Below are 17,520 nucleotides of genomic sequence, written 5' to 3' on the forward strand. Positions count from 1 at the left end.
CACCCTCCATGAGGGTCCGAGGCCAGGACCTGCTTCGCTCCCACTCTGCCTGCCCTGAGCCCACATGTGGGCAGCACAGAGTCCCAGGGGTGTGCTGCCCTTCCTTCACCCTGAGGTTGGGCAGAGCAGCAGATGGCAGCGCGTCTGGCAACACTGAGCTCTGGGGCTGGCAGTCAGACCCCTGTGCCTTCTTCCTGGCTCCACTGGACCGTGCCAGAGCCCTGACAGCCAATAAGCACCATCTCTAGGCCATGGGGGTCCCAGGGCAACGCCAGGCCCCCCGACCCTGGTGGGGGCTCTCCAGTGCTGGTTGCCTCAACCTGGCTCACAGGCTCTGGAGGCCCAGTCCGAGCCCCTTCCTCAGGAGGAGGAGGTGAGGCAGGGGTGCTGGGCTCAGAGCAGAGTTCTCCTGAGCCGGCGGGCTCTGAGTCTGAGGTGGAGGTCCAGAAAGCTGTGGCTCGAGGCCAGGGGGAACTCTGAGATGCTGGGGGGCCCCAAGGCCAGGGTGCCAGGAGGGGAGGGGGACCTGGGTGAGGGTGTGGCCAGGTCCCACTCAAGACAGAGCCAGCTGAGGGCTGCAGGCAGCAGGAGGACACCCCTGTGTCCACACACAGAGGCTGCAGGAGTCCAGAGGTGCTGGCTGGACAGGGCCCCTCTGCTGATGCCTGAGGGTACGGGCCCTCCCCTTGGGGTGCTAGGATGAGCTGCACAGCCTGGCGAAGTGATTGCAGTCCCTCCCGCATCTGCAGCACTTGCTCAGACAGCTCCATCACCTTTGGGGGGTGGGAGGAGGCAAGGTCAGAGGGGAGTGGGCCACTTCACACAGTACTGCTTGCCCTGCCCCTCCCTGCCTCCACCTTGCCCCTCACCCACCGCCTGCCGAAGCTTGTCCAGAGTGTCTGTATTCCTCGCCTCGCTGGGCCCAAGGGGGACAGTGAGCAGGCCACTGTCTGTGGATAGGAGGATGGGGTTGGTAAGTGGAGACAGAACGTGGCATCCAGGCCCGTGTCCCAGTTGGAACAGACACATTGACCTGGCAGGACCTGACTCCAAGAACCATTGCTTCTGGCCTTGCCCAACATGCTGAATTTTGCCCTGTCAGGGGCAGGGAAAACACCTCCCAGTAGCCCTTAGTCACACTGCCTAGCATTCTCTTCCCCTTCAGGAAGTTGTTCTTTGTGCCTGTCCCCTGTTCTGTCCTCCAGGGAAAGGGACATTCCAGGCAGTTCATTAGCCTAGCCTAGCCTGAAGCCAATTCCACCCCTGGATCCCTAACCCTCTATCCCCCCAGTGAGCCAGACATTGTGCTAATGGCTTTAGTTACATTATCTTACTTAACATGCACAACAACCCGTTAAATAGACAGGAAGCTGGGGCCAGAGGAGCCAAGTTCACACTGCTAGAAGGCCAACAGAGCAGAGAACCAAACCCAATTCCGAGGTACATCTACTGCCAAGGCGCTGGTCTTTACCACCAACCTCCCTTGCCCAAAATGGTGCAGAAGGCAAGAGGCTTCCAGTCACGGTCTGTGCCCTGCTGCTTTCTCTAGTGCTGATGGTTCACAGGGCAAAGGAGCTGTCCCACCAACCTACCCCGTTCCCGGGCCCTGGTACCTACCTGGCCCAGGGGAGGGGCTGCTGCTACATTCTGGACCAGAATGCCCCACACGGAAAGAGAACTTGGGCTGGTCCGAGACACAGCCATCTTCAATGCCATCTACCACCCTGTGGACCCAGGCACCAGAGCAACAAATTAATCGATAGGCAGCCACTGTAGTGTTACACAGGACATGGTGTCCCAGTGTCCACACACAAAGGCTGCAGGAGCCTGGAGCTGGACAGGGGCCCTTGGGGTCCTGAGAGAAAGCTAATACATGGTCCCTTCTCCTGGGAGCCTGTAGTTTAGCTGGGCAGCCAAGTTTGAGCAACTTGGAACAGCAAGAGTTCAGAGCAGGAGATGCCACTGACTAACAGTGGGGTGGGACAGCAGGAGGATGGAGGAGTCAAGGCAGGCTTCCTGGAGGAGGCAGGCTTGGAACACATAGGCTGGAGGAGTTAAGAGGGAAGGATGGGCACCCAGGAAGGGGGTGTACCTGGCTGGGGCCTCAGCCTCATCATCACCATCTCTGTCATGGGGGCCGAGGGCCTGCTCACCTGGGACTCAGATCTGGGGGCACATTCCATGGCATGGGGGGCAGCTGCAGCCCCTCTAGGGTCCGTGGGTGAGCAGAGGGGCCAGCCTCAGACTTTGAAATCCCTGCCCTGCCTGGCTGCCCTCTGCCACCAAGACGCGGCCGGGATGTGGTTCGACGTGGGGATAGCAGCTTGGCAGCCGAGGATGAGGAGGTGCAGCTGGGGGATAGGAGGGGGCTGGAGGGCTCGTCCACTGGGGCTGGTGAGGCTGCAGGACCCTGCTCCCCGTCTGTCTCCTTCTCCTCCAGAGTGGACATGAGGGTGTTGTCACCGCTCAGGGAGCTGGTGTCCACCTGGGGACAGTGGGGGTCAGGGAATCGGCGTTGAAGGCTCCTATTATGTCCCACTCACCTCCCCTAACAAGGCTTCATCTCCCCTAGAAAGGATGAGCCATCCTTGTTAAACACAATACCCACAGAGGAAAAGGCCCAGTTCAGGAGTGGTGACCTGCTTTTCTGCAGCCACCATGTAGCCGCCAAGCCCTGAAGGCGTTTGCCACCCCTCAAAATTCTAGCTGAATGGGAACACACTACCCTTCTAATTGGTCCCTCAGGCTAACTGAACTATCCAAGAGAAGGCAATACTAAAATGTGGTTTGGACTTAGTGATGTGTGGGAAAGGGCAGGGATTGTGGATGCCACCCCATGTGTGGGGCTTTCATTCGTCTCACAGCCCTCCATTAACCCCAGCCTTTGCCACTGCACCGGGCTCCCTGGTGCCCCCAGCCCTCCTTACCTCCGCAGGGCCTCCCCCAGCACCCAGGTTGTAGCTGAGCTCCCCTCGGAGGCCGCGGCTGAAGCGCGGGGCAAACTCGGGGTACAGCGCAAGGCTCTCATGCAGCCCGGCCAGCTGCAGACACTGCAGGACGCAGTACGTGAGCCCCTTCACGTCAGCATTGGCCTTCACCACCTGCTCCCGCCGGGGCAGCTCACAGCCGATCAGATCGCCCTTCCCTGGGGAGAGGAGGCAGAGGTCAGCAAGCCCTGACCTCAGCCACCAGGAAAGGGGAGGTGGCCGGGGCTGCTGAGCCTCCCTCCTGGGCTGAGCTGGGACTTTTCAGCAAGACCTCACTGTGAAGCCTCCAAGGGAGGACAGAGAGGAGCAGTGAGGCCCAGGCCATGGCCTGACCCCTGCTGCCTGCCCACACAGGCTCCCAAACATTCAGAATCAAAAGCACTGTGGCAAAACATCAGAATCTCAGCTCTGAAAGAGAATGGACAGTCATCAATTCTAGTGGTTCCCAGACTAGCTGTGGATTACAATCCCTTGGGAAGCTAAAGCGATCACTCTCAGACCCCATCCCTATCTACAGCAACATCAAATCTGTGAGAGACTCCACCATCTGATTTTTTTTTTTTAATCCCCACAGATGATTCAGGTGCAGCTTGTCTGGGGACCAGTGTTCAGAACCCTCAGTTTAGTGCCCCATGTGACACAGTGAATATGTCAGGTGTTACTTCACCTCCCTAAGCCCTGGCTGTCTCTTCCATACAAGAGATGCTACATTTCACTGCATGTAGGGAGTTTTCTTGATTTCACCAGAAGGTGTCAATAGAGGGTTTTCCCACCGCCACGTTGAGACTGCCACCTGGCTGACAGCAATTGTAAAATGGCATCAATTAGAGTCTGCAGCCCAATCTCAGACATGTTAAATTGGGGATGGAGGGGTGTGCAGGGGAGGAATGTGTATCTTTGAGTGAATGAAATAGGGTATGTCCATCCAGGGGACACAGTGAAGATTAAATGAGTTAATGTAGATAAAGTGCCTGACACAGAGATGACCAATAGGTTCATTTCCTTCCTTTCCCTTCCAGGGACAGGCATGCAATCTGGGTTTGGGCAGAGCACTCACAACCCTCACAAGGCAGCCCAACCCTCTGCCAGACAGTTCACACAGCAAGAGTGCTGCCTGTCCTTCAGGACAAAGATGGGCACTACCACTCCCCAGGGCCACCTCCACTGCCAGCAGTGCACACCAAGCTTGGAAGTCTCCTCTAAATGTTCGTGGACTTTTGCTCCAAGTGTAGAATTTTATTTTCTTGGTTTCAGGTCATCCTTCTGGTTCCTTCTGAGAGCTGTTTGGATCTCAGTGTGATCATCTGAGCAATGAGCTCTCTCTTTGTGTCATCTGAAATAGGATAAGCGCGTGTTTCTTGTCTTCATCCAAGAGGCGTGATAGAAATGAGAAGCAGGACAGGACTAAGGACAGCATCTCAGGGACCAGAGGCTGCCCTCCAGGCTGCAGTCTCAGCCGGACCGCCAGGCCCTGCTCCTCAAACCTTTCTTCCCCATGTCAGCTCTGCACATGCGCAGCTGTAGTCAGTGCAGAAATGGAGGCGGGGCTGGAACCAACACTGGTGAAGGTGTAGCCAGCCTCAGCCACCAGAGCAGGAAGGCCACACCTGGATGTTCAGCTAGGGCAGCAGGCGGGGAGGCCGGGGTGAAGGCAAAGCAGAAACCAGGTCATGACTGAGGGAACCAGGCGTTCATCGGCATATCTAGTCAACAGGGAAATAGTTCACGCAGAATATATATGCGGGGACAGGATGGATCAATGCTGGCTAAAGTCCTGGTGCTGAGGACATAGTGGAGGCAAAGGCCGGAGCACAGGCAGCGTCCATTCTTGCGGCTCCTCCGAATAACCCCAAACGTGGCTATTCTGAGACCTGGCATCAGCTAAGAGATGCTCTGAGAGGACCTGCGCTGGCTCCCCACCACACTGCTCCCTTGACTCCAAGCTGAAAACCTCCTGTTTAATAATCCACTTGGCAATCTGGCTTTGGATTGACTAGTCTGCAATTGTCACAATCTGTCTTTCTGCCCTTCTGGGTATCTCTCCAGTTGTCCATAATTTCTCAAGATTGCCAGCCATACTTGAGTGGCATAACTCTGCTTTCTTAGTCCTGGCATAAACTGCATCCAGGCCCAGAAGTCATACTCATGAAAGACGCAAAAGGAAGGGCATCAGCAGTCTGTCACCTCTCTCAGGCTGCAAGACCCCCGATGGTATTTTTTCCTCCTATTTCCTGTTGGAAGATCCTCCTACTCTAGGGAGCAAGGATGGACACGTAGTAGCTGCTAGACATCTGGCAACTCCATCCCACTTTCCTGATTCTTTTTCTTGCTTCTAATCTTCACTGGGGATTGCCAGGTTATTGACAAACCTCAGCCCATCCAGGCTTCTTCAGTTTCCCCACAGCCAGTCTGCAAGTGCCTTGGCTGCCTGAGGATTCAGCTGTGACCAGCTGTGGTCAGGTCACCACCTCCCTTATCTTGTGTATGAGTCCCTTGATTACCCAAGCAGGTCCCAGTGCTCCTCACCCTCTGGGGTCACCACTGAGAGCCTCCCACAGCCACAGAGCTGTGCTCCCCTTTGGCAGTTTTTCATGGATGCAGCCCTGTGTTTCTTAGAGTGATCAAATGTGCTTTCCTAAAGCCTAAGGTGCATGTCCACACCTCCAGAGATCGTTCCCCTTCTGCCGGTCATGATTCCCCCAGAGCACCCAGGAGCGCCAGGGAAGAGCTGGCAGGAAGTGCTGCCCCCTGTCCCCTCACAGACTGGCCCTCCACTTGCTCTGCCCCAGGAACCCCTGTGATCGTGTCCACCTCCTTGTGTTGCCACCTGTAGTCACTGGGTCTTCTTTGAGCTTTTCCAAGCACTTCAGGGCTACTCCTGAATCCATCCTAGCTATTTATCCCCTGGTGGCCTTGTGTGCATCTCCCCTCTGGGTTTTCTGCAGATTCCACACACCCCACATACGAGGCCCCGTGCCCTCTCCCACCCTCACAGACCTAGGATGGCGAGCACGGTGCCACCCTTGAGCACCTCCATGGAGCCGGAGCAGACAAAGTAGAGGGCCTGGAGCGCGTCGCCCTGGTGGATGAGGTACTCGCCGGGCGTGCAGAAGGCGGGCCGCAGGGCCAGGGACAGCGCCCGCAGGCAGCCACGGCTCGCCGCCTCGAACAGTGGCAGCTGCAGGACCTCCTTGTGCAGGTGCATGGCAATGTCTGCGCGCAGCTCATCTGGGAGGCTCTGCAGCAGCTGCAGGTGAGTGGGTAGGGAGGGTTGGGGGCAGCAGAAGAGGAAGCATCCTCCAGCCAGCCCCTTGCCACCCTGGCAGACCCCAGGAGCAAGGCAAGGCATGAGAGGGCCCTTGAGGCATCCTGCACAATGCCGAGCTCCACACAGGCTGCCATCAGCCAGGGGGGCTCTCTCTGCCTCCCCCTCAGTCACTTTAGCTCCCAGGAGCAGCCCAGCATTCCTCTCCAGGCCTCAGGCTCAGACGTCAGTTAGCACAGGGCCCCCAGACCTGACTGGGGTTGAGAGGGGCCTCCAAGTCTTCTTGGATGCCCTCTGACCCATCCTGCTGTCCCCCCAGAGAGAATGGGAGCAAGGAAGCCAAAATTCGGCACTCCTCACCCCCACCCTCACCCCTGATCATGTTAGGTCAAGTGCAAAACCCTTGTGGGAGCAAAGGCCAGGAGGGTCAGCCCTGGAGGCCTGCCATACCTCGGTGGTGTCGATGCCATTGTTCACAGCCCAGGTGGCCTGGAAGTACTCGAGCATGCGCTGCTTGAGGGGCTTGGGGATGCGATGGATGCGGATGTAGTCACGCAGGTCGCGAGTGCGGCTGTGGTACAGAAAGCGGCGCGCATACATTCGCTGGATGATGGCCGTCACGTTCCCAAACACCACCGCGTGCATCAAGGCTGGGGAGGGTGACAAGAGGCGGTCATCAGCACCACACTCTCCTGAGTGAGCCACGGGCCGGCCCAAGAGGCAGTCATCTACAGGACTGGCCTGGCCCGGCCTGACACCATGCTGGACACGGCGGTCCTCCCCCTCCCCCACCCCGACGCACTCTCTCAGGCAAGGCACATGGGCCGCTGGGTCTCTTCCAGCCCTGGCCTTGTGTTCTGTGGACAACCTAAAGCAGGAGAATCTCTGGCCTCAGGGCCCTGGAGGAGGTGGGAGGAGAGGGGCTGCCTGGGGGTCAGAAGTCTGGGAGTAAGTCCAGGGGAGACAGAGGTGGGCCTGGGGTGGGAGGAGACAGAGGTGGGCCAAGGGAGGCAGAGGCCGTCGAGCCTGCCCTCACCGCCAATGAGCATGGTGCAGATGGAGAAGATCTTCTCAGTGTCCGTGTTGGCGGACACGTTGCCAAAACCCACACTGGTGAGGCTGCTGAGCGCAAAGTAGAGGGAGGTGATGTAGGCGCTGCGCAGTGACGGGCCGCCCAGGAGCTCCAACCCCGTCCCGTTGGCCTCGCTGCTGCTGCTGCTGCTGCTGCTGCTGCTGCAGTTGTCACTCGGACCAGAACTGTTCCCCCCCGCTGGGCTCCGGCCCACCAGGTAGTAAGGGGTCTCCAGCCGGCGGGCCAACTCCTGCAGCCAGCCTGGAGAGGGGGCAGGGGGAGGGCCTGAGCAGATGGGAGGACCCTGCTGCACTGGGAGGCAGGTGTGCCCGCTGGCACCCCCAAGGGTGGGGGACATGCAGAGGCAGATCCACCCCCACGGCTTCCCGTCACTATCCCCCTTCTCTGCCAGCCCAGCACACCCCTCTGCACCCCTAGCGAGACAAGCACATGAGGAAGACATTGTCATCTCCCCAGCCGGCTCCTTTTGATGCCAAGGATGGCACAAGGAGTATCACATCCTCCTCCCCGTGGCTGGCACTATTCCCAGGTAACAGGCCCAGCTAGAGGAGCAAACAGACTGGGTCGGGGAGGGGGGAACTCACTGTACACACAGCTTCATCCCTAAGGCTGGACGGCTGAGACCACCTCCTCTGCCCTGTCCCCAGACTCCTCTTCCTGTCTTTCTCTGAGCCCGTCTGCTCCAGAAAGGCCCCTCCCTGCCCCGTTCAGCCCTGTCCTTCCTCACAACCACACAAACCACCCAACCCATGTGCACGTTCTCAAGCATACCTGTATGGACTTGTCCAGACACACTGTCGAGGCTACACATGTGCCCCCCACGGTCGAGAAGTCAAGGACACACATGTGAGCACCTTAAAGGCACCCAGCTATGGCCACAGCCACTCACACTGAAAAGGCCTGGGCATACTTGGGAGAGAGACAAAGGAACACAGGCACTTGCACACTGACACATAGGCAGAGGTGGGGACATAACTTGCATGGACACTAGCACACAGGTGAAGGCACTCAGAGACCACAGGCAGGCACCTGTACACTCACACAGGCATACGAATGTACATGCACATGCACACGCACACACGCACAGGCCAGACTGGGCCACCGGGCTGAGGCTGATTTTGCCCTGTGTTCCCCTTGGCCCCACATTCTCAGCCTGGCCTTGGGAGGAAGTTGGGCTGTGTACTGGGGTTTCTCACAAGCCCATGGCTGCCAGAAGTCACTCTGAGCCTAGCTGTAGGGTGGTGGGAGCTGTAGGATGGTGGGTGGGGGTTCCCAGGGTCCACAGAGGTCCTGGCAGAGCTGGGAACATGGAAAGTGAGGGAAACAGGGCAGATGGGCTGATCTAGAATGGAGAAGCAGAGGATAGTGCAGGTGGTGGCTCAGGGTCACAGGCTGCATTAGGACCCCACCTCTGCACATGCCCTCTGCTCTTCCCACCTCAACACACAGACCTCTATTCCACTGTATCCCTATCACCTCATGAATGCAGGTCCATTTGGTCCCCATGCCTGCCCCTCGTCCCCCACCCATTCATTCAGCAGCCTCACACACTGTGTGCCAGGAGCTGTCCCCAACCCCCTTAGGAGCTTCCCACAGGCACCAGCTCAGAAGACCAGATAATGCAGAGTAGAAGCTGCCTCTGAGAGGTGCCACACAAAGGGGCTCTAAGCAAGGTGTTATGGGCTAAAGCTGGAAGGCTTCCTGGAAGAGGGGACACTCATGCTTGATTTCAAAGGATAGGCAGGGGTTTGATACAAAGAAACTGAGAGGGGGTTCATTCCTGATGGAGGGAAAGGCATGACCCAAAACTGGAGATGAAGATTTAGGACAAGTACAGGCAAGTAGCTCAGTTGGGGTAGAATGTGGGGTTAACACTGAGGGCATCGAATTCCAGGCTGTGGAATTTGGGGGGATATATTAAGGCCTGTGCCAAAGCGAGGCTCCACCCTCCATTGTGTGCTATGAGAATGCAGTAGAGGAGTCAAAACTCTTCATGGCCATCGCCATCGTTTCCTTGGGCCTCTGGGGTGAAGCCAGATGCCCAGGAGGAAGAAGGGTGGGGGTGGGGGTGGCGGGGGGCTCTTCCTGTCTCAACCTTGGCCATGGGGCATCAGCAGCCCCTGGTGCCTCCATGTGGGGAGGGCCAGGACAGCAGAGGCTGTTCTGGAGGCTGGTGGCTTTCACACCAAGCAATGCCCTGAGTTATCTCCCTCAGTATTTAGCCAATCTTTTGAAAACCCTGCCCATCCCCACTGGCCTAATGGGAATCTAGGGAAGGAGCTCTGTCCACACCATGGGCAGTGGAACAGGGAACCAAGGCAAGGCAGCCACAGATAAGGAGCCTCCTGCCAGACAGGGCTGGGCCAGCAGCCCACCCTCCCAGCCCAGCCTCACCTCCCCCTACAAGGATATCTATTCCCAGGACTGGACTTTGGGAGGTCTGGGTTTGGCACCAACCCAGTTAGAGGGTAGTTTCCCTGGTGAAAGAAAGGGGAGACGATGATATGAAGGACTTGGAAACCCTCCACATAGGGACTAGTATCAGCTCCAAATAGAAGGAAACCACCTGGAACTCAGGGGTCAAGGGTGAAAGCAATCAACATGCATATCTGCAAGAGAGTTAGTGCCCCCCACACCCCCATGCCTATTGTGGTGGGGCCCAGAGCCCCCCCTAGGAGCCAGAGGTGTTCATAATGTCAGATCAGCAACCCCTGTGGGGTGCTCCTAACAGAGGAGCCTTGTAGACTCTAGACCAAGGGTGTCTGGGTCCTGTTGAGGGGAGCAGAGGTAGACCTGGGGATTTGGTTTCTCAGCCATTTGAGTGGTGCTGGAGACAGGGTCAGGGCTCTGTTTCACCATTGTCCCTCTCAAAGCCCTCTGCTTCTGCATCTGCTGACCCAGATCAGCCTCTACTAGACTCCTGCTGGGAAGGGCAGGTGCCAAGGAGCTGGTGCTGCCCGGAGTGTCCCAGTTTCCACATGCTCAGCAACTAAAGCACTCTGGGGCACACGCCGACCTCCCGTGGGCTTGGCAAAGGAGAGAGGATTCACAGGAGCCTCAGTGTCCCCAGAGAACAGATCAGAGCAGGTTTCCAAGGCTGACTTGGATGCCTGGTGACCCCACCAAGGAGCAGACAGTCCTGAGAGGCTGCCTGAGTAGCTGGAAACATGCACTCAGTATCAGTTACTGGGAAGCTTTGGACGGCTTGGTAGGAAGAAGATGTGTTCAATTTTGGACCCGAGGAGCATAGAGAGCTAGAAATGGCTGGAATGGAATGGCTAGGATTCAAAGAAAGGGTGGAAGTTGAGATGTTCATGCAGTGGCCTCAGTGGAATGGCCAAGGGAAAACGAGGTGGGGGGAGGAGAGATGAGAGGACAGTCCGTTTGGAGACCCTGGAATGGGGAGACACTGGGCACAAACAGGAGGCCCAGCTGAGGGCCTTACCACGCAGCAGAGTGGTGGCAGGGTCAGGTTCTACAGGGACTTCCAGGAGGATAAGGGTTTAGCCCCAGAAGGTCACTGTGACCTTCAGGCAACATTCTGGGTAGCGAGGTGGGGGTGGAAGCCCTCCCTGCAGGAATTAAGATGTGAGTGGGCGGTGAGCAGCGGGAGGAGCTGCGGAAGTGGAGGTGAAATGAAGGAGAGTGAAGATGCTGGGGACACAGAAGAGGCTGGGGGAGAGTGAAGGAGCCGCAGCTAAGAGATGCAGGCCAGAGGTGACAAAAGTGGGGCGGGGTCTTAGAAGCTGAGGTGTGGGGGACAAGCTTCTGAGAGGGTGGCAGGGAAGCACCAGGCATCAGAGGAACCCTCAAGGGCAGTGGCTCGCTGCTTGGCCTTCCCAGCTGAGCAGGGGCTTAGGGAACATGACAAATGTTTGGCCACAAAGAGGCCACAGTGGGTGACTGGCATTCCCCAGGCAGCCCACCAGGCTTTCTCCACAATGCCTGTCTGCTGGAGGGCAGGCCTGCCACATGGCGGCTGTCACACTCATACCTGCACACCCCTTCTCTGACAGGCACACATGCAGACTTGCGCACGTCTGTGATACCTGGTGTCAGCACACACACTTGCACTCACACTCCTCTGCCATGTATGCACCCCCATGCACGCGCGCACACACAAGGAGCCTCCAGTACCAATCTCGGGCAGCTCGGATTCACTGCTCTCGATCTCCTGCTGGCCGATGTAGAACCAGATGCAGGCCACCCAGTGGGCGAGCAGGGCGAACACAGCCATGAGCAGGGTCAGCACCACGGCGCTGTACTGCGAGTACCGGTCCAGCCGCGGGAGCAGGCGCAGCAGGCGCAGCAGCCGCACGGTCTTCAGCAGGTGGGCCCCGAAGTACTGAGATGGGGGAGGAAGGGAGGGAGGTCACCCAGGCTGTCCCCACCTGTCCCACCCCAAAGCCCACTGACCCAGCCCCGCCATACTGACCACGTTGACCTTGAAGGCGTTTAGCAGATCAAAGGGCAGCGCAGCAATGACGTCCAGCAGGAACCAGGTGGTGACGTAGTGCAGGCAAATGGACTTTGGGGCAAACACCACCTGGCCCGACTTGGATACGAATGTGGTACGGAAATTCAGTACAATGTCTGTGGGGAATCAGGTGGGAGTCAGCACGGGGTGGGAAAGCCACTCTTCACTGGCACCTGCTCAATGCTTGACGCTGTCCCTGCTGCTTACGTACATTGTCTGACTTAGTTCTCGCAGTAACTCTAGCAGGCAGATATCATTATGCCTATTTTATGGAGGGAGAAACTGAGGCTTGCAGAGGCTGAGACTGGCCCAGGGTCGTGTAGCACATTAGTGGCACAGACACGTTTGGAACATAGGTCTGATTTCCAAGCTCACAGGTCACAAAGGGGAGGGCGAGGGGGGCGCTTGTGGGGCACTGGAAGCCATGCAGACTGTCCCCATCAAAGCCTGAGGGCGCCTGGTGCAGGGTGGGGTGGGGGTGCAGAGTGCACGCACCGAGGATGAAGAGGACCTCCACGGCTAGGTCACAGACGCTGGGCGGGCCACGGGCAGCGCTGGGCTCCCGGGCTGTGCTCACACACACACTGTAGGGCACGGTGACAGCCACGTAGAGCGTGGCAAGCAGGATGAAGCCGTCCCAGGTGGCCCTCAGCGCCCCACAGTGCAGCAGGATGAAGGGCGACTTCCGGATGGCAGCTACTTTGTACTCGGGCAAGTTTGGCTTCTCCCCAAACACACCCTGAGTGAGTCAGGGCAGGTCCAGGCAGAGAGGAAAGGATATTGGCACAGGCTGAGTTTGAATAATGTCCAGGATGGGCAGTACACTCCTTTCTTTCCCTGCATTCTCAGAGCAACCTCTGATGTAAGCTTTAGAGTCTCCATTTTATAGATAGATCAGAAACCTGAGGATCAGGGAGGTCAAGTGTCTCAGCTGAGATCACACAGTTGCTTTAGGGGAGGAGCCAGGATTGAACCAAGGCCCATCTGACTCCAAGGCCAAGACTTTCCTCTACACCTTTGATGGATCAGGCATGTGACATTCCCTCTCTTAGTCCCAACCCCCAAAGTGCTGGTGGGGCCTGGGTGGTCCCCTGGACATTCTCTCTGTGGTGACCCAGTTCTCCTCTCCCATCTCTTCCATCTGCCCCTCCCTGCCCGCCCCCGCAACACACACACCCCACTGCTCAATCCACCTTATTGAGCTTGTGCTTGCCCTTGGGCTGCTTCTGCAGGTGCCCAGACAGGTGGTAAAGCACAGCCCGACTCCGCCGCCGGTTGGCATTGAAGCCTTTGGCTCCTGCCCGGCCATATCGGCGCCGGCCACCACCTGCAAAAGAAGGGACCCATGAAGATGATGGGGGGGCACACACACCCCAGCATAGGGTCTTGGGTATAAAACACCAATTGCTGGCCCATGGACTGCTCTGGCTCAGTGACCACTTAGTCTGTTTAGAGTTGGGGACTCAAGCATTCCTCATTTCCTGGGGTCACTTGCCAACCCCAGCAGTCCTAGGGGTGCTTACAGACACTACTCCCAGGGCCTGCTTCCAGGTGGAGGAGGTTTGGACCAGGCGAAGAAGGGGAGGAACTCCATGGGAAAAGGCCTGGGAGAGGAAGTGGGAAGGGGGTCTACAGGGAAGGGGGTGCAGAGCCAGCAGGAGGCCATCAGCAGAGGTGCAGGGCCCAGAGGGTGATAATGAAGACTGACATCAGGAGAGGCAGACCCAGGGCTGGGGACGGGGGAGCAGGAATGGAGCATACACCCAGGATCCCCAAGTGGCAAAGAGGCCTTGGAGCAGCTTCTGATGACAGCTTTGTGACCTGCCCAAAGGCCTGCCCCAGCTCTTGGGGTATGCAAGAAGGGAAAGACCCCAAGTACTTAAGAGTGTTGTGGCTGGCTGGATAGCTCAGTTGGTTAGAGAGCGGTTTTATAACACCAAGGTCATGGGTTCAGATCCCTGTACCAGGCCAGCTGCCAAAAAATAAAAATAAAAAAAGAGGGCTTTGGCCAGGCCTCCCTAGTCAGGTTTGCCGTGGGGAAAAAGGAACCAGATGGGTCTGTGCTCACCACCCTCACTAACTGGTCAGAAAGGTGTGCTTCATAGGCACTATGGAATTTGTTTGCTTTCAGTTTCTTAGCAAAGTTGATTTAAAAACTCTAACTTTATTTTTTATTTATTTTATTTTTTTAAAAGATGACCAGTAAGGGGATTTTAACCCTTGACTTGGTGTTGTCAGCACCACGCTCTCCCAAGTGAGCGAACCGGCCATCCCTATATAGGGATCCAAATCCGTGGCCTTGGTGTTATCAGCACCACACTCTCCTAAGTGAGCCATGGGCCGGCCCCTAAAAACTCCAACTTTATCTCAACCAGTCTATTTGGAAAAAAGATTTCCATACCAGGGCATGTAGAGCAGAGAGCAGCACAGGCCTCTCAGCCAGCCAGAATGGGAATCAATGAGTGCAAGAGGGCTGGGGGACCCACAAGCCCAGGCTGGATCCCAAGGCCCCATCTAGCCTGAGGCACCCAACACCCCAGCCACAGTAGCTAAATAAGCGGCCCCACGGCCACCCACCTGTCTCCTTCCAGTTGTCGGGGCCCCCTCGGTTCTTGGTGTCAGTGATGTCCTTGTGAGAGACCAGGAAGAGGGCCACCTCCCCTTTCTCATTCTTTATGGGTATCACATCCAGGAGACACCAGAAGGGGAGCCCTGGGCACAAAGACAGACTCAGCTCAACTCCTGTTATCAGCCCTGCCTAAAGTGACAGAGGCCCTGGCTCCACCAACATCCTGGCCAAGACACAAGCAGGATCCAAGGGCTTCCTGGGGAAGGAGTGGCAGCTGGTCCCACTTAGGATAGACTTGATGGAAGGGAGTGGCATTGGGGGGAGACATGGGTGAAAGGACATGACAGTCAGACATGTGTGTTCATAGATCTGTCCTGCTGAGATGGGGATGGTTTTCTGCTGAATGAGGGAAACCCAGGATTGGAATTGAGTGGAAGCTGAGGCTAGGCTGAGGGTGGTAGAAAGGAGGGGGTGCGGACTAGAGGTGGGCTGGAGGAAGAGGGGTTGGAAGGATGGATGGATGGATGGGAAGATGGGAAGTAAGGGGGAGCTGGAGAAGATGGGAATGGAAAGGAGAAGCGACAGTGGATGGGGTGGGTGCTGGGGTGGGTGCCAGTCTGAGTGAGACTGCAAAGGTGAGACAGGCTGTCCAGGTGGCCCCTCACCGCTCTTCCGGTACAGGATCAGCTCAGCCTTGAACTCTTTGTGTTCATCCAGGGCCTTGCGGATCTGTTGGCGCACGAGCTCACTGGTGTCTGGCCCATAGAGGAAGGAGCAGGCGCAGCCCCGCTGCATGACCTCAGCCCGGGAGAAGCCCGTGAGGTCGCAGAAGCCATCAGAGCAGTAGACCACGGGGAAGAGCCCCGCCACCTGGGCGTTGCCCAGCACGAAGTTACTGTCTGCAAGAGAGCACCTCTCAGAGGAGCCATGGGGTGAAGGGGACGGGGGCAACCACCCCTCAGTTTCCAAATGCCTACAACCAAAGCAGGGGTTTCACAAACCCCAGGAAGCCTGTGTGTGTTAGGGGTGGGGGTAGGACAGGAGCTGTTTATGAATGGGAATCAGTGTGTGTCACCTGTGTGTTAGTGCCCTGCAAGCACCCGCTCCTAGCAGCATGTGTGAGTGCATTTGCGACCCAGCACGTGTGAACGCTGAGGTTGGTGAATGCAGCTCTGTGTGGGCATTGTGCCCTCTGTAGTGTGTCCTGAGCAGTTTGGGGTGAGAGATGGGGTTGGGGATGCTCCACACCAGCTGCAGCTCCACCTCTACCTCTTCCAGGCTCACCCACCAGCCAGGTTACCCAGGTTGGCTGTCTGGCTCCTCCCATTGGGGCCCACCTGGACTGGGAGGCAACCCAGGCCACCACCCATCCTGCCCTTGGGTGTTTGAGCCTTAGCGGCCTGATTTAGCTCAGGAATTAGTGAATGTGATCAAGAATGGGGCTGTAAGAATGGTGGCTGAACACCGGAGCCTGGAGCCAGGAATGTATTGGGGAGTGGGGGGCGCTGAATCAGCAGGCTGCAGGAGCCAAGCACACTGGCAAAGCAGATGGAGGCGCCTGGAGGGGGGACAGCTCAGTGATGGGCTCCCGCCCCCTTTCAGGAACTGGAGACCATGGAGGATGCTAGGCAGAGTGCTGGGAAGCCCCACTGGGGGGTGAGTGTGCGGGAAGAGGAGGAGGGAGGGGGCTTTCACAACTTTCCCTGTGCTCAGAGCCCACCCGGAAGCCCGGATCCAGAAGCTCAGGTCGCCTTCTCTAAACTTCCATAGTCCCGGCGGGAGTCCCCAACACCATCTTCTTTGGGGCTAGACGGGCTCCCCAAGACTATGGGTTTAGGCTGTGATATAGGCTTGGACACAGTGCTTTCCTGAGTCCCGCCTACTCCATCTCCGTTTGCGAATCTCTTTCTGAATCTGTTTTTTAGCCCTCCTGTCTGTCCCTGAGCACGGCTCCTGCACCTCTCTCCACCCCACCCCCTAGTCCGAGGGTAGTCGTTGAAATAGCGCCAAACGCAGGGATGGCATGTGTCAGGTTGACTAGGTCCGGGTTTGCACCCCTGCGAGCAGAGTATCCCAGGCCCCACATCCAGGGACTTCTAAAGGGACTGCCTTGCCAGAAGCAGTGTTGACCCTGAACCGTTCGGGGAAACGGGGCCTGGAAGGACAAGATGGTCCCAGCTTCAAGAGGGGCGGGATGGGTGGAGAGAAGGAGGACAGGCGGGCGCCAAGCAGAGATGGGGGTTCAGGACCGGTTGGAGCCCTGGCGGGAGACCGCTGGTCCAAGGGCGAATGGGGCGAGGGTCAGACTCACGCGTGCCGTCGAAGCGCGTGGCGATGGTGTCCAGGAAGGTGTTCTGCGGCGCCAGGAGCCCCCGCATGGCCGGCATCTTAGGCGGCCGCGGCCGCCCGCCCCATCCCTCCGGGGCGCGGGGACTCAGCGCCGGGGGAAGGCGCCCAGCGCGGCCGCCCCCCGCCGGTCCCCGCGCCCCCTAGAGCAGCCGTCGGGGGGCGATGCCCAGATCGGGCTCGCAGGCCCTGCCAGCCGCCGGCGCGCGAGGGGGCGTCCGTGCCGTCGGGGCCCGGAGCATGGCGAGAGGCCCCTCGCGCCCTCGCCGCCCACGAATCCCGGGTTCCAGGCTCGGCTGCCGCTGCGCTCTCGGCACCTCCCGCCCGCGGCGGCGGCTCCGGTTTCAGCTGCGGGTCCACTCCCGCTAGGGCTCCGCTCGGCGCCGGGTCCCTGCAGCTCCCTCCGTCTGTCGGGGAGAAGCGGCAGCCTCCCTGCCCACCTCCCGCGCCCGCAGCCTGCACCGGGGTAACCATGGAGACGGGGCACACCCAGTCAGGGCCGCCTCCTTAAAGGGACAGACCTCCCGCCGAGGGATCCCCCTCCCCTCGGGACCTCGGTGAAGGCCGCCGCCTCCCCTACCCCCGTCACTCGGGCCGCCCCGGCCGCCCCGCCGACAACCGGCGAGCGCCTGGTCCGCTCCGGCTGACTCAGCCTCAGGCGCAGGGGGGAGGCTTCTTTCTCTGCAGCCTGGGGGTTCTCAGGGAGCCTGCTAGCAGCCTCCCCTCCTCCGGAGGGACGCGAGGAGCGCCCGGGGCGGGGGCTGTGCGTTGTAGAAGATGCCT

The 17,520-nt window shown here is 58.4% G+C and overlaps 1 protein-coding gene across 1 annotated transcript; it reads right to left on the reverse strand.

The window, feature by feature from the left end:
• Nucleotides 1–121: 121 nt before the first annotated feature.
• KCNH3 (potassium voltage-gated channel subfamily H member 3) lies at nt 122–16,778 on the reverse strand. Its single transcript, XM_063075895.1, has 15 exons — nt 16,703–16,778; nt 15,057–15,290; nt 14,400–14,534; nt 13,016–13,149; nt 12,318–12,561; nt 11,781–11,938; nt 11,483–11,690; nt 7,289–7,585; nt 6,703–6,902; nt 5,985–6,234; nt 2,928–3,145; nt 2,154–2,485; nt 1,618–1,724; nt 874–950; nt 122–773 (listed from the first exon to the last, which is right to left on the reverse strand). The coding sequence occupies exons 1-15, from the start codon at nt 16,776–16,778 to the stop codon at nt 174–176; spliced, it is 3,270 nt and encodes a 1,089-aa protein (XP_062931965.1). The 3' UTR covers nt 122–173.
• Nucleotides 16,779–17,520: the final 742 nt, after the last annotated feature.

The sequence above is a fragment of the Cynocephalus volans genome, chromosome 12 (genome assembly GCF_027409185.1).
Source record: "Cynocephalus volans isolate mCynVol1 chromosome 12, mCynVol1.pri, whole genome shotgun sequence".
Taxonomy (NCBI): domain Eukaryota; kingdom Metazoa; phylum Chordata; class Mammalia; order Dermoptera; family Cynocephalidae; genus Cynocephalus; species Cynocephalus volans.